This window comes from Hesperophylax consimilis, chromosome 9 (assembly GCF_061612785.1).
Source record: "Hesperophylax consimilis isolate HC1 chromosome 9, BYU_Hcon_1.0, whole genome shotgun sequence".
In the NCBI taxonomy this organism is placed as follows: domain Eukaryota; kingdom Metazoa; phylum Arthropoda; class Insecta; order Trichoptera; family Limnephilidae; genus Hesperophylax; species Hesperophylax consimilis.
Window position 1 is genome coordinate 18235401 of NC_142844.1, and position 16420 is coordinate 18251820.

At 35.9% G+C, this 16420-nt stretch overlaps 1 protein-coding gene across 19 annotated transcripts in view; it reads right to left on the bottom strand.

Annotated features, from left to right (window-relative positions):
- dlg1 (MAGUK family member discs large 1) overlaps positions 1-16420 on the bottom strand; it is a 181972-nt gene that overhangs the window by 15189 nt on the left and 150363 nt on the right. For 17 of the 19 annotated variants that reach the window (XM_089635670.1, XM_089635674.1, XM_089635673.1 and 14 more), the window contains 5 exons: positions 8274-8582; positions 4996-5259; positions 4090-4231; positions 2793-3058; positions 543-676 (listed from right to left, as the gene is read on the bottom strand). In XM_089635670.1, the coding sequence (XP_089491796.1) occupies positions 543-676; positions 2793-3058; positions 4090-4231; positions 4996-5259; positions 8274-8582 (1115 nt within the window). The remainder of the gene's footprint in view (positions 1-542; positions 677-2792; positions 3059-4089; positions 4232-4995; positions 5260-8273; positions 8583-16420) is intronic. The other 2 variants (XM_089635688.1, XM_089635678.1) reach the window with 1 other exon arrangement.

Below are 16420 nucleotides of genomic sequence, written 5' to 3' on the forward strand. Positions count from 1 at the left end.
TAAATTGTTAAAGCTAATTTTCAGAACTCATTACGATCAAAGACTTTTTATTAAGTAAGAAAAGCAACAGTAAGGACGGGTTGTTTCGGAGAATTTGAATAATTCATCAAATTTCAACATTCATTTTCAAGTTCTGTGAAAGATTTTTTCAAGTTCTGTTTTAATTTCAGTTTTGTCAAGCAACTAGCCTATAATGATATAATAACAGAACTTGAATAGGACTTTCACAGAACCTGGAAATGAACGTTGAAATTTGATGAATTGTTCAAATTCTCCGAAACAACCCGTCCTAAGAGTAACTAAACAATTGTAACCGTTACAAAGAATATACTCAATAAAAATCTCACGGAAAAGGCAATACAACGAGTTAACTCAGAACTAGGTTAAAAAAAAAATAGTTTCTCTAGGTACTCTTCAACCTTGCTGAAAGGGACAACGCATCTCGCTATCACATGGCCTTCGTTTGTAAAAAAAATGCTATTTTGGGAGTCTCATTACAAAGTCAAATTATAGAAACAGGTGAATAAGAGTGTGAATCTTACCTGACATAAAGGGTTTTCTTTTGTGACGTTCTAAGAAGTGTGTTGTGCTGCTTCAATTCATTAATACGTGCTTCAAATCTGTTGTACTCTTGTGGGCTATATACTACGGTCAGCTGGACGTTCTGACCAGTGCTCTGAAACAAACATTATTGCATATGTTAAGTATGTTTTGCTGACGGTTTCACCTCATCCTCACATTCTATGAATGCTGGCGTCCCACAGGGATCGGTTCTGTCTCCGACTTTGTTTTTGTTGCACATCAATGACCTTTTGACATGTGCACCGATTCATTGTTACGCGGATGACAGTACAGTTCATGATAGCTTTTTGTTTGATAAGCCCCCAAAGGGCACACAAACTCCAAAGGCTCGGAGGGCTTTGAAGCAGAGAATGGACGGTTATCTCGAGAGTATTTCTTCCTGGGGTAAAAATAATCTCGTCGAATTTAATGTTTCAAAGACCCAATCCTGTCTGATTACGTCTAAAAGGGATCTAAATGATAATCTAGTCTCCTTCAACGGAAGCAATCTTCCGAACAGGCCTTCCATTGATATGCTTGGTGTAACTATAAGTGACCAGCTCAGGTATGGGGGCTCCATCGAAGCCAGAGTAAAGCTGGCCTCTCAGAAGCTGGGCGTACTGTACAGGGCCCGCAGATACTTTAATAGTACACAACTGCTGACCCTGTACAAATCGCAAGTGCGCCCTACTGTCGAATTTGGCAGCCATCTCTGGTCCGGAGCCCCTAAATACATGAAAAAAACCCTTGACTCTGTGCAGAAACGGGCAGTCCGTTTGATAGATTCCCCAATCTTAACAAACGGAATGCAATCTTTAGAGCACAGGCGTCAGGTAGGTATGCTGTCCTTGTTCTATCGGTATTACAATGGAAGATGCTCTGAGGAACTAGCGTCATTGATCCCTTCGGCACCAGTGCGTAGTCGGGATACACGCCAAACGCGCGCCCAACATTTGTACACGGTTGACATTTGTCACATGAGAACGGGTCGCTTCTACGATTCGTTCTTAAGTTCAACAGCTCGGCTGTGGAACGAACTGCCGGCCTCTGTGTTTCCTCCCTCCTACAACATGGGTCTCTTCAAGACTGTTTATTCCTTCCTTTCCTCAAATTAAAGACCCTCCACACAGCATCCCCAAAGATGACATAGGCCCTGAGGGAAATTATTTTATTCAGGGCCTCCTGTGAGGAGTTAATATAAAAAAAAAAGTAAAATATTATTGCATTGTTAATGTCAAGTCAAACAAATATGAATTGTGAATAATGACAGTCGTAGAAGCTGAAGTAAGTATCATAGACAGGTATATAGCTTACTTGACCCTTTAGAGCATTTAATAGCAACCTAGACAAGAACAAATTGGCTGCCAAATAGTGTGGGGTGTCAAATACATTACCAGGAAGGAGTAAAGCTTCGTCCTACGCACTGCGAGGAATTTTCGAGACACCCGGGTTCTCACAGTGCTATATATTGCGTTGGTTAGGATTAGGCTTGAGAGTGGGTTGATGGTTTGGAGCCTGCATCAGGTGAAGTACTCCCTCATGTTGGAGAGTGCAGAAGAAATTTTTGAGATTCCTCTACCTGAGGGAGTATGGCTACTACCCGTGGCTCTATCCTACTGACTTTCTCTTGGGCATGCTCGGTATGAAACATGTACGGGTCAGAAGAGATGTGCATATTGTATCATACTTCTTAAAACTGATTCGTGGATGGTTTGAAAATCCGACTATCATGGAGAGCATTAGTCTCTATGTTCCTGATGGTTATCTCCGTCACCGACAGCATATACTGTTTTATCTCCCGGCCTGCAGGACTAACTTGCCAATGGACATGCCGGTGGGGAGAGCAGTCTTGCTGTTGAACAGAATCAATTCGGATATCGACATATTTAGCATCGGTGAAGCTGTCTTTAAAAGGCAAGCTCTATTGATGCTGGTATAGTTGATACACCGCTTATTTATTATGTAATACCATTTTACAAATGTACATAAAAATGAATAAAAATGTAATTTTGTAATATTTAGGAATAAACAAATTGAATTGAAAAAAAATTGAATTAAATTATATCATGTTAATAAGTGACGCTAGTTCCTCAGAGCAGCTTCCATTAAAATACCAGTAGAACAAGGACAGCATTCTCCCTGAAGTCTGTGCTGCAAAGATTGCAATCTGTTTGTTAAGATAGGAGGAACTTCTTGCTTCCTGAGAGAAATAAAACAAACTATCAAATCACCTTGAGTGCCTGCGCGGCCTGCTCGTGAGTAGCACCCAGCAGGTCCGTAGTGTTGACCTTGAGCAGCTTGTCGCCGCGGCGCAGGGCACCACCGCGCTCCGCCGGCCCGCCCCCGAGCAGGAAGGACACAAAGATGCCCTCACCGTCCTCGCCACCCACAATGTTGAAGCCCAGTCCAGAGGGGCCCTTCTCCAGCTCCACCACGCGCACGGGCTCCTCGCCCCCGTCCACCGTGTGCAGGGCCAGGGAAGACGCACGCGCCGACTCTGGAATGGTGCATTTAACATGTTGTAGTAATGAAAAATAAATCATTTTATTAAAAGCGTGTATGGTAGGTTTAATGAGATAATATGTAAGGTAAAATGTTCAATAACTGGGGCTCAACTAGTACAAGGAGTATAATGCAGTCATGGTGACGTAGGTTATCCTGACAAAGCTCCATTGATACAACCCTCTCTCTGTGTTACATATTCTTGTAACATGTGTGGTTTATGAGAAAGAGGGAGAGGTTACAAGCAGAGATATCAGCGGTAGTGCAAAATTTGTAGGCGAGTAAAATCAAACAAAAAAATAATGCTATGTATAAGTATCTTAGACTTTCTATGCAAGTACAGTGAAACTCGTTGAAGAAATTCCCACATAGAAGTTTTCATGCCTAAGAAGAATTTTTCGGTCCCTTGAAGCCCAAATACCACATATTTTTTCCGCATAAGAAGTTTTTTCCGGTTCCTTTGAAAAATTAATTTCACAAAATCTTCAGAGAAAGATTTAGTTTTAAATTGTAGCAAATTTAGTCTATTAAAAAAAGTATTGAACATTCTTTGCTGAAAATTAGCAAAAACTTAAAAAAGATAAAAAAAAATGACACTGTTTTTTGGATTTTTGGACAAAGATCCTATGTCTGCCAAGGTCGAAAACTTTATCATGTGCGACATAGCAAAAAATCAGAACTACCCCCATTTGATGCCATGTAACTCCCCTTTTAGGTGATAAATTTAATGAATTAATAAATAAATTGAATAAGTTTTATAGTAAAATGCCACCAGAACGTTGTCTCACTTTGATCGTTTAATGGCTGAGTTGACAAAGGCCTCGAATCACCACCCAGATGTCATGGATTCAATTCAAGCAACATTAGTAGGAGTTTTTTTAATATTTTCGGGTTATTCGTAACCCGGGAATGTTTCTTTTAATAAAAAAAAATTATAGGGGCAAAACCCCAAAGAAAGTCAATCTTATAAAAAAATTCTTAAACCATATTGAGGAATGGGGACAGTAAAAGGGTGTGGTAACTTACGTGAAGGTGAGTGTGCAGCAGAAGAGAGAAGAGTGGTAGGGGCGGTGGTTGGCTGGACCATCAGCAGCACTCTCTCCCTGGTGGCTTTCAGGGCACTCACCGCCTCCTCATGAGTCACATTCTCCAGGTACATGTCACCGTTCTGCAATTAATATCATTTCAGTAATAACAAAGCTTTAAAAAAATTCATTATTACGATGCCAAAAAGTGTACAGCTTGATTTAGCAATCTTTTTCATGTGTCAGCTTTTTGACATTTAAAGATGATAAATACAGTCAACTTGTTTAAATGCATTTCATTATAAGTACACCGTTGTGTGTGTAGTTAGAATGAAATGTTTTAGTCATTTACATTTAGTCATGTTAGATAAGTTATTTTATTGAAACCTATTGTTTAAGTTATGACTCAATATTTAGTTAGGTTAAACCAATTTTTGATTATATTCTCGAGGTTCATTCATTAATATTAAAATCAACGTTTTCCCCATTTGTCAATACTTACATACTGATAATTTGTTTATTAATGATAGAGTAATTGTTTTGTAATGTGTTTACACAGTAGTTGAATTTACGAACTTCAGACGGTTCAATCATTAAATCACCAAAAAATTTACCATCTTTTAAAAATTCAAGGATCTTTTGCTGAAATGGGTTGGGTTTTTCTTCCACTGAGTCAAAAGATTAGCTCAAATGTTACAATTACCACTGTGTCCTTAACGGTGATTCACAAGATTAGCTTAAATTTTATAATTACCACTATGTTCTTAACGGTGATTCAAAAGATTAGCATAAATTTTATAATTACTACTGTGTTCTTAGCGGCGATTCAAAAGATTAGCTTAAATTTTATAATTAGCATTGCGATCTTAATGGCGATTCAAAAGATTACCATAAATTTTATATTTACCACTGTGTTCTTCACGGCGAGCAGCTTGTCCCCGACGCGCAACCTTCCGTCCTGGTGCGCGGCGCCCCCGGCCATGACCTTGGTCACATAGATGCCGTTGTCGCCGGGGATGTGCTGGTTGCCCACGCCGCCGGCGATGCTGAAGCCCAGCCCTGCGCCACCCTTCACCAGCTCGTACTCCAACACGGCCTTGTCGGACCCCGCCGGAGCGCCCCCTGCCCCGGGGCCATCCGCAGCGTCAGCGCCCATTCGGCGGCAGACGCGCTAAAATTTTAACAGTATTAGAGTACTGTTGATGGGAAATTGCAAAAACAGCTGGATAAACTAAGTTAATTATGTTTTTAAAATTATAAACTCCAAGATTTATAGTAAACGGCTTTCCCTAAGCATAACTTGTGTCAAAAAGGGATTAAGTTAAGTCAACATCCACTGGGCTATCGACCACCAATGGGCTTGCGGGAGCTATGTAGACCTACCCAGTATCAATAAAATGGATGCACTAATATTTTTTTACGTATTTACGTCACACTTGGTGATTTACATAATCTGCTAATATGGAATGTAATCTATTATTATTAAAATTAAGTTTTTTACTTCAACACCGAGTGTAAGGTCTAATACCCATCATTAAATAGTGTATTTTTGAATTAATTTTAATTTATGATCGTTTTGAGTAACATGTCAAATTAGAAGTTTTAAATAAAACGGGCAGGTGGGTACTACCTGCATTGTGTTTTAAAAGTTTATTTTATAATTACCCTTTCTGCAATTCTTCAAAAAGTATGAGAACTAGTTTCACAGATAATTTATTGTAATCTATTGGATGTTTTTATGAATCTACTGTTTTTTGGTAAATTTTTATATGAATTTATAAATATGAATGATTTAGATGCTTTTTTGTATTGTTTTGAATGCTGAAAAAATCTGATGTGTAATGTCCAACATTTTTTCCTTGATTTTGTTTTTAATATTATCCTCTTCTTTGTTACTGATATAATATATTTATGTGCCAATCAGTGACAGTTATTATTGTCAAACAAACTGAGTTATAATAATACTAGCTGTACCCCGCCACGCGTTGCTGTGGCTCAGTCTGTCTGGGCAGATAGAAAAACAATAGCGCTTGTTGCTTTTACGTCCAACAGATGGCCCTGTTTTTCAAAAAAGCGTGTTTGTCCAACAGATGGCGATGTTTTTGAAAAAGCATGTTTTTACCTGTCGCAGGCAATGACTAAAGAAAATACCCTAAGAGGTCACAGGTGACATCTTTATAATATAGGTATATAAAAATACATGCATATTCAAATGCAACTTGTATCAAAATTTCAAAGCAATCGGTAAGATCTTTCGGAAATTTAAGATTTTGAACAAACATTTACATTTTTATTTATGCAGACAATTCATTAACCAGGTCCATAAATCTGCTATTTTGTAAAGTGAAATGAGTTCCAAGATCAAATTAAAGTCTTAATTATTACGCTTTACTGAATTAAAAGACTTAATTGTGACTACAGTGGAGAACAAACTAGACCATTTCAATTAGTTAATTGTGGAAAGATCAAGGATTTAAGAAGTCATTTAACCTTTTAAATGAGTGTCTGCAAATTAACTAAATTCTTCCTACTCATCGTAACTCTGAATACAAAAAAAACATAGAAACTGTTTAGTTAAAAAATTTATAGAGTGCAAGTTTGCATAATTAAACGCTTCTAAACTTTACGATAGATTAGCTCTATCATTTGATTTGCGCTCGTATTGTTGATTTCTGATGTACATTGTTTTGATTGACTGCTTTGCCTAAATATTTACACAAAAGCTGTTTTAGTCTGCAGCAAAACATCCGACGGCATTACAATTAATTTAGAGTATCGGTAAGATCCACAGACAAAATAATAAGGGGTAACGTTGAAATTATTGTTGTACATGGTGTTCTAACAATTCACGATTTAAAAAAAATTACCAAAATATTTAAAATTATATCAAGGGATGCAGATTTATTTACCAACAATCTAATAAACAGGTAGATGCAGTAATATGGAGTTACAAACATGGGAATTTTATAAAATATTTTAGAGTTGGAATTTAAAGATTGATAAAACAGCGGATTTTTGCAGAATCACCTAACAATAAAACTACTTCAATTATTCCATCAATTAAATTTTAAAAAACTTTTATATTGTTTGAAAATTTAACAAAATGATTGGATCATTTAGGTTCCTTTCAGATTCACGAGAAACAGAAAAAGAAATTATTGTAGAACACAAAATTTGAAGTAATTCTTAATAAATCAGGTTTAAAAAAAAACATAAAACTTTGTAATAACAATGGTTCAAATAAACAAGGAAAACAATTCATCTAGCAAGCATCAAATGTATAAACAAAAACACAACAAATCAAGACATCAATAACAGTTTGGCCAATAGATAAGAAAAAAATGGTGAAGTAATGGAATAGTTATTGGTTTGTGCAGTGCACGGTGATTGGAGAAGAATGAACGAAGGATGAAGCGCATTCAACAAGCAAATAGTATCAACAGAGGCATGCGGGCAACCATCACCTCATGCGGGGCCGGCGCGTCTAACTCTTCACCAAACAACACAATCAACCAACATGGGGAATGGTACAAATGAGAAAGCTTCGCACGAAAGCCAATTTAAGAGGAGGAGCGCCATCCACTAAAAAAACCAGGTAAATAATTAGTACATCGTAAAAAAAAACTATACAAGTTTACTACAAACATGACAAATTCCATAATAATATAAGTCCACAGCTCCGTATTGAACTCCGCCAACTCAAATTAATTTAGGCTGAAATGAGTCAATAATACACTGCTTTAATAGAATGTACACTCCTTAATGATTCAAAAATGTAACCATATATTTTTTGCCATTCGGTTAAGTCTTTTCTCTTATTATAACATTTCACAACTTAATCAATAAAAAAATCATGCTGCAAATTGATTGTATTTTTTTATAAATTCAATAGAAGAATGAACGTTTTTATAATGCCGAACAATTATTGAGAGTAAACAGTATAGTTCAATTTGGAGCAGTCGAAATATAAACAGATTTATATATTATTCATGTCGATCTTCTAAATTATTTGTTTCATTGTTAATCGGTAATAAATTATGTATCAAAAAGGTTAACTCTACTAGAAATATGAAATATAATAATAATACAATATACGAAAGGGTTGAACGAACGACAACAGCTAAGAGTTTGTCACTAATAAGGACGACAACAACAAGGGCAAGTGGGTGGGATGGGTGTACCAACCAGTTTGACGACGGTGCCGGCGCGTTTGAGGGCGTCAACGGCTTCGGCGTGCGTGACCCCGACGACCTTGACCTGGTTGACCTTGAGGATGACATCGTTGATCTTGAGGGTACTGGTGGCAGCCGCCCCGCCCGGGATGAGCTTGGTGACGTAGATGCGGGTGTCTCCGGCCAGGTGCGGGTTGTCTACGCCGCCCGCGATGCTGAAGCCGAGCCCCGCCCCGCCGCTACGACTCAGCGTCACGCTCTCGTGCTGCCATCCCGCTTCCTCTTCCTCAGCCTCGCTGCCCGCATCCGTGTTGCCGTTCACCTGCTCCAACACCACGCAGTCAGGGTCAGCTACGTCCCAGTACGCACCACACGCCTGATGCGAGGTATGGCAGAAATGGGAATTCGACGAACAATACACTGAACAATATCGGTTCTAGCTGACAAAATCTATTTCTTTTCTAAATCTATTTCTTTTCTAAAACCAACATTAATTTATAGAAAACAGCATTGTAGTTTTCACATAAAACATCTTTAATAATGGACATTTAATTTCACCCTTTTAACTTCTCAGTTAGTCTGCAAAAGCCTCAGTGCCCCGATCGGTCGTAGTAAATTTTCTTGCATCATCTAAAAGTCTATGACCCAAGAAACAAAAATTGTCCACGAGAGTAACTTTTCGTAATCTAAATAAATCTTTTTGTTAAAGATTACTATTTTTAAGCATTTAGATTTTCTTTTACTGAAAAGGTCCGTACAGTACATACATTTAACTGTTGTAAATAAACAGATGCCGTGTCGATAAACGAAATTAAACAATTTTAAAAACTTTTTCCTTAAAAACTTACATTAGGTATTTTTGAGGCTTCTTACAATGCGCTTCAAGTGTTTGCAATCTGAGATCCAAAATTGAACTGAACCGATTCCAAATTGGCAGAATATTAATTATATAACTTCCAGTAATGAATATCAAATCGAGGTTTAGTGACATGTTTACTTTCAAAACTCGTTGTTTTATCATTTAGTCGTTAAAAAATTTAAATGTAGGCCATTTGTATGCAGTTATCCGGTACCTTGAAGATACTTTCATAATGTGAAACCTCAATGTTGGAAAAATTAAATCGTTGTCATTGAAAATGCAGCACACAATATTATTTATTTAATTCGTTCATTCCCATTTCTGTGCATACCTCACATTCTGAATGTTGGTTCATTCATATTGAGATAGTGAAAATTGTTATAGAACGTTTAAGATAGGTGGAGAAAATTCTACACTATTGTATCTCTAATTTTTCAAGGGAGTAGTGGAGCTTTGAATTTGTGAATATATTATATAACTCAACTTATATTTTACAGGTGACTGAAATTTGATGGAAAATATTAAAGCCCCCAAAAAACTGGCTCAAAATTATGACAATCTTTGGGGAAGAAAATTTTGAGGAAGAAATTTCAGGCTCGGTCTGTGCAGTTAGAGAAACAATAGCACATGCTACATTTACGTCCAACAGATGGCGCTAAAAAAGCATATTATTACCTGTCACAGGTGACATCTATATAATATAGGTGTATAAAAAAACGCGCATATTCAAATGCAACGTTGTGTCGAAATCTAAAAGCAATCCGTGAAGAACTTTCGGAGATTTAAGATTTTGAACAAACGATCATTAACATTTTTATTTATATATATATAGTAGATGTATGTGTTTACATTTCAGAGTTCAGAGAACAAAAAATGATTCGTAAATGTTTTCTCTATTAAATACTTTTCTCAAATACCAGTCAACCTGAAAAACAAAACTAGCAATTGAAAAATTCAAGATCAATAAATGAACTGACATTTCCAACCTCTTTATGTAACGTATTGAATAAAAATACACTTTCCATTAAAACTCTAATCATTAGAAATAATAATAATATTAAACGCTAGCTGTACCCCGCCACACATTGCTGTGGCTCAGTTTGTCTGCAGATAGAGAAACAATGGTGCGTGTTGCTTTTACGTCCAACAGATGGCGCTGGTAAAAAAAAAAAAAACATGTTTGTCCAACAGATGGCGCTGTTTTTCAAAAAAAAGCATATTTTTACCCGCGTATTCGAATGCAAAGTTGTGTCAAAATTTTAAAGTGATCGGTGACGAACTTTCTGAGATTTTACATTTTGAACAAACAAACATTTTTATTTATATAGATTACTAGAAATACATATTCCATCATAACTGAAATAATTTTAACAAAATTTGATTAAAAATATACTTTTGTAAAAACTGAAAAAAAATTATTATAAAAACTTGACTAAAAATACAGTTTGAATCAAAACTGAAAGAATTATTACGAAACTTGCATTAAGTCAATTAAAGGAATCATCCTTATCAATTACCTTGGCACTCAAATCGTTCAGTTTAATTAACCTTTATGTACATGAGCCAAGGAATCATTTGTACAGAATGAAAATGCACTAATTAAACTAACAATCTTGACACTTGCTTGCTTCTTTGCCGCTTCCCATTGCTGGAAATGATTAACGACATTGAATGTAAATGGGACGTAGTTCTTTTAGTTGATCTAATGAGAAAGGCTTCTATTTGACTAAACTGATCAAATCATAGGGCTCGTCAATTAATTAAAGTTGTTTTGAAAAATATTCAAATTAATAACTTGTCTAAATAAAAGATAAATGGGTTCAAATTTAAATAACAGAGGAAGGATAAATGACAGATTAATGATTATAAATAACTAATGTGAGTCTTTGACAGATAATAATTATTTTTAATCTTGTGTGATAACCTCAGTAGTGTAACGTTATTTTACTAATAAGCTCAGCGATTTCCAATTATATCTTCTCATGTACCCCTTGGAAAAAAAAGGGTACTGTTGGTCTAGATATTGTGATGCATTTCGCAAAGAATGTTGAGCCTTACAAAAATTACTTTATAGCTGTCTTAACCCTAGATAACTAATCGCTCCTCGAGGCGACGACGCGCTACTCGGCGAAATTCGAAATCACCTACTTCCCCCGCTCCCCGACCTTGACTCTTTCATTACCTTCCTAATTTGAGTAAACAGTGCAGCACGTGACGCGGTTGCGGCCACACGCATACTAGGACGTGCCCTATGACCATCTCGTCGTCCGCTGGACGAAAGTTTAGTTATAACAACAATTTTTATTTTTAAGGTACGTACATTCATACTTCTTATATTTATTGTTAATGTTGGCGAATCTTCTACAATAGAAGCTCCGGTTCTATCTACGTCAAATGTGCGTAAAATTTGCTACCTGCGTCCATCCAAGGCCCGGAGGATGACCAAACACCGTTGCACCAGATGTAGAGGGGCTATTTGTGGTCCACATAATGTTGACATGGGTGGTCACTGTGTAGACTGATATTTTGATATTAATTTGTTCATTATAAACCTTACTTTTGTGCCATGTAACAAGTTCCTATCTTAATTAAATATTTTTGATTTATTTATAGTGTTTTATTGCGTAGTCCACTCGACGAAAGTGTAGTTACAATGAAACAATGAAAACAGTTTAGTTATCTAGGGTTAAGAAACGTTGACGCAACTCTAAAATACCTCAAACATTTTCATTCAAAAAGGTAATGCGGTTTAGTAATGTAAAGTACAAATAGAAATCAGTAGTACTGAACTCTGAATAAGGAATGTGTTAAATAACACAAGTATTTTTATACACTGTTTGAATAGTTTCGAGTGTGTACTGAATGTAATGATGGTAGGTCTTATAATATGTGTATCAAGATCAAGCAAGGTATGTAGGTGGACAGGTAGGTTACCTGGGTTTCAAAGGTAAGGAGTGTTTAATCTGTTTGTATAAGTCCCCTTATCAGTTAACTTTTTATGTCAAGTTGTGCAATTTTCACATTGAAATTACCTACCATACGTCATAATTGAGATAATATTAATGAGAATAGTTTTCTTTTTAATGGTTTCGCATAAGAAATATTTATGTCTTTTCGAACAATGAGCAACGTCAAAATAAATTCTTTATCTTTTACTTGACACGGTTACTTTATTGCAAAATTTATTAGTTGTATGCCGCCACGCGTAGCTGTGGCTCAGTCTGTCTGTGCAGATAGTGAAACAATAGCGCTTGTTGCTTTTACGTCCAACAGATTGCTCTGTTTCACAAAAAAAATGTCTTTTTTCCTGTCACAGGTGAAATCTATATAATACTGGTATATAAAAACATATGCATATTCTAATGGAATATTATGTCAAAATTTCAAAGCAATCATTGAAAAACTTTCGGAGATTTAAAATTTGTATTTATTTATATTTAGATATATTATTAATCAATCTCAAAAAAATTTGGAAATATTTAAATTGATTGTCCGTGGGTAATATTTTTGTCATATCCAGCCAAGAGACAAATCATAATTTCTAGTTTAATTATAAATTTGGGTAAATTATGCAAGTTAGTTAGTAATTAAGTACTGGAGTAATTGATAGTAGGTGGTCGTAAAAACATAATGTTTACTTTGGGTCAGACGCACCTTCCTCTTGATATGAATAACAGCTTATCTTAAAATAAGTGTCTCTACCTAATTCAAAACTGGTGTAATAATAATTTTTGAGTTAGTATAATATGCAATATGATAAAAAAAGACTATCTCTGTAAATTCATCTACAATTCATAAATTAATTATAAAACATTTAAAATTTGACTGCAACGGGAATGACTAACTAACCATTACGCCTTTTTTTCCGAAGGGGTAGGCAAAAAGGACGGACTGCCAAACAACTCGGTCTTGAAACACACCTCTTGCCTCATCCACATTCATACATACTCTTCTATAATTTTGACTCTTGACATGGCCCGACTCGAGTATCTGATTCACTTGATCGTGCCATGTCTTCCTCGGGCGTCCCCGACTTCTGCTACCATTCGCATCATATATTCTCCTTACACTCCTTTCTTCGCTCTACATGCCCAAACCATCTAAGCGTCCTTTTCTTAATCTTACTCATTACGCTTACATCAGCCTTGCACTTTTTGCGGATCTCCACATTTCTCACAAGATCATACATGGTTTTACCACACATACACACGTACACACGTACCACACATACACGCCTGGAATGAAATAGTAATATTATATAAATTTAAATATAGGTAGTTATGTACTACGATGTATGTAGCAATGTTTGGTACTTTGGCCACCGTTGAAATGATGAAGCGTAACAAACGGTTAAAATTGTTAACTACATTAGGAAGGTCATAAATTTATGAGTTTTTTATAACAAATGCTTTGATTTCAGATGTGAATCCATAATTGTAAATGTCAACTGTGAACCTTGCAGAAGGGGGAGTCATTAAACTGTACAGGAAATTTTAAAATCTAGGTACGTTACAGATATTTGAACATGTCATTTTGTGTTTGAGGTAGAATTCCCATGCGATTTTTTATGCTCCGAAAGCGGGGGAGTGCTGCTTATCAGAATGTATATAGTAGTGAATGATGAAAGAAGTCGGAGACGCCAGAGAAAGACATTAGCAATAGCAAAGCAATGAAATTGCAGTCTTAGTCGTTAGTAACAAGGTTTTAATCTCGAGTTTTCATGATGTCAAGGATGTTAGTGTTATGTGATTGGAAGTTAGCCATTATTATCAAGCAGCGGTTATATAACTTTAACAATACAATAATTTATGAATAATTATCTCGTCAGCCATGTTAAACAAGTTAATATTGTGAACATTGACTGTTTTCGTAATTCGATACTCACTGGGTCATGGAAAAGCATAGTACCTATTATCGTATTGTGGAGATGAAAGAACTATCGGATATTATATGTTACACGTACGACGTTACATTGGCTATAAGGGAAATGAATTTTGGATGAAAGTAGACTGATTGCAATAGAAGTGATATACCTGAGATTTTTCATGTGTAGTTAAATTTTGAACGTTTGAATTGAAAACAAGATGGGAAGCATTATTTGTTGCATACACAGATATTGAATATTGAAATCTCTTCAGTTAAATAACCCAAGTGCCATTGTAATGCGGAGTTATAAACATGGTTCACGTTCAGCGAAGTACGAGGTAGTTATTTGTGACAGTATCAAACAATGGGGTCACCTCGTTTTTTCAAAACATTCGCGATTGAACAATGAGAGAACAATCCATACGAATATGCGTTATTATTGTAAACATAAAAGCAATTTTCACAAATATACAAATACAAATGCTTTGGTTAAAGTCAATACATCAGGGGCATGCCGTGGCTTTTTATTTTACTTAATTTCTGGAGAGAATGGCCTTATATCATAGACATCCAAAGACTAGCCAATCAGGGAAAGGGGGAACAAACAAAGTTGAGCGGATCGTGAAGGAGGCGTGACCGTCTCCCTTTCTGTAATTTGTCAATAAATGAATCTGATAGTGTACAGGCAACTCACATTGTAATATCACCATTTAGTATGCGAAAATAAAATCTGCTTATGAATTACTAGTCTTTTTTACAATGGCAAAAAAAAACTAAATGACAAATTCCAAATCAGGTGAATTGAAGTTCAGGCTTGATTCCAAAACAGAATATTTTGTTACACTATTTAGTTAGATTTTTACAAATGTAATTTACCCACCTCACTCATTTTTAGAATCGCTACGGAACCCGATTTGAAGGCGGTTCATTTTTTTAACTGTTTTTGCAAACATTCCTATCGTATATAAAAAAAGTCCCACAAAGGACTGCACTGCAAACCGTTCTTGTTATTTCAATGTGCGACTGATGCGGTAGATTATTCAAAGCATTCTCAAATCTTCCTGATGCCAAAAATATGGTCACGTGTTTTGCCTCCAACTCGGCAAAATGATACCCGGATTTCATGTTAGAACAAGTCTATCAATTTGGATGTCTATGCCTTAGACGACACGTGGGCCGGCCCTGCAGAGAAAGATTTAAAAACTTTAATATGTTTCTTCTGTAATTTGTAGGAAGATGTCGAAGATTGTTGTTCAAAGCATTCTCAACCCTCCTGATGCTAAACATTTGGTCATTTGGTTTGCCTCCAACTCGTAAAAATTATACCCGGATTTCATGTAAGGGCAATTGTATAAATTTGGATGTCATGACAACAAGTGGGCCTGCCCTGCTTAGAAATATTTTAAAAAAATTTAAAAACTATTATGTTTCTTCTGTAATTTGTAGGAAGTATCACAACATTTTATAAATGGGTCATTCCCCCGAGCAGATCAAAAAGTGTTTGCTCGATTTTCATGTTAAATATTTACTTTATTACTAGCATAAGTGGCTTTAATTTGTCGCATTACTAAAGAACTAGCTAAGTTTAAAGTTTCATTTGAAAATCTTTTAAATTTTCCGAAATAATCAAAATTTTGTGGCAGGAAAATCACTTCTGTGGACTGTTCACACGGCAGGTACCAAAGTTTATAGTCATTAAAAAAATATAAAATTTAAGATAATACTCAAATCCATGTTAGAAATCTGTAAATATTATTGTAAACATTACGCTACGCGAATTATTGTTTTTTTTTTCAAACGCATTACCTTTAAACATGACGACCTCTATTCACGGAAATGCACTAAAAATCTATAGTCTCGAGCGTCTAGTACACGTCCCTACTTGTTACGATTGTGAGATTACGAAGTCAGGGACGCCCGAGGAACACATGGCACGATCAAGTGAATCAGATACTTGAGTCGGGCCAATGAAGAGTCAGAATAATAGAAGAGTATGTATGAGACGATGTATGAATATAAATGAGGCAAGGAATGTGCCAAGACCGAGTTTTCGGTTGTCCGTCCTCTCTGCATACCTCTGTTAGTTAGTAAGTAACTTAAATTTCGCAAAAATATAATAATTTACATCTATAAACAGTATAAATTTGTGTACTAAAAGAGTCGCTATCCGCGTCTGTCTGTTTGTGCGCTTAGTTCTTCTAAACTACTCACCAGATTTTGATAACGTTTTCACTATCATGTAGAGAATTTCTTCCGGAAGGTTTATATATATATAACATGTATATTATATTTATAAAATGTAGAGAAAATTCGATGTTTTGTAATAAAGTCGAAAAAAAAAAATTTATTGCTCTTACATCGCTAACTATCGTCTATCTCCTAAGGATAACTCCCAGCAACGACGGGGCACGTCAGCTAGTTTATAGTATACGGTA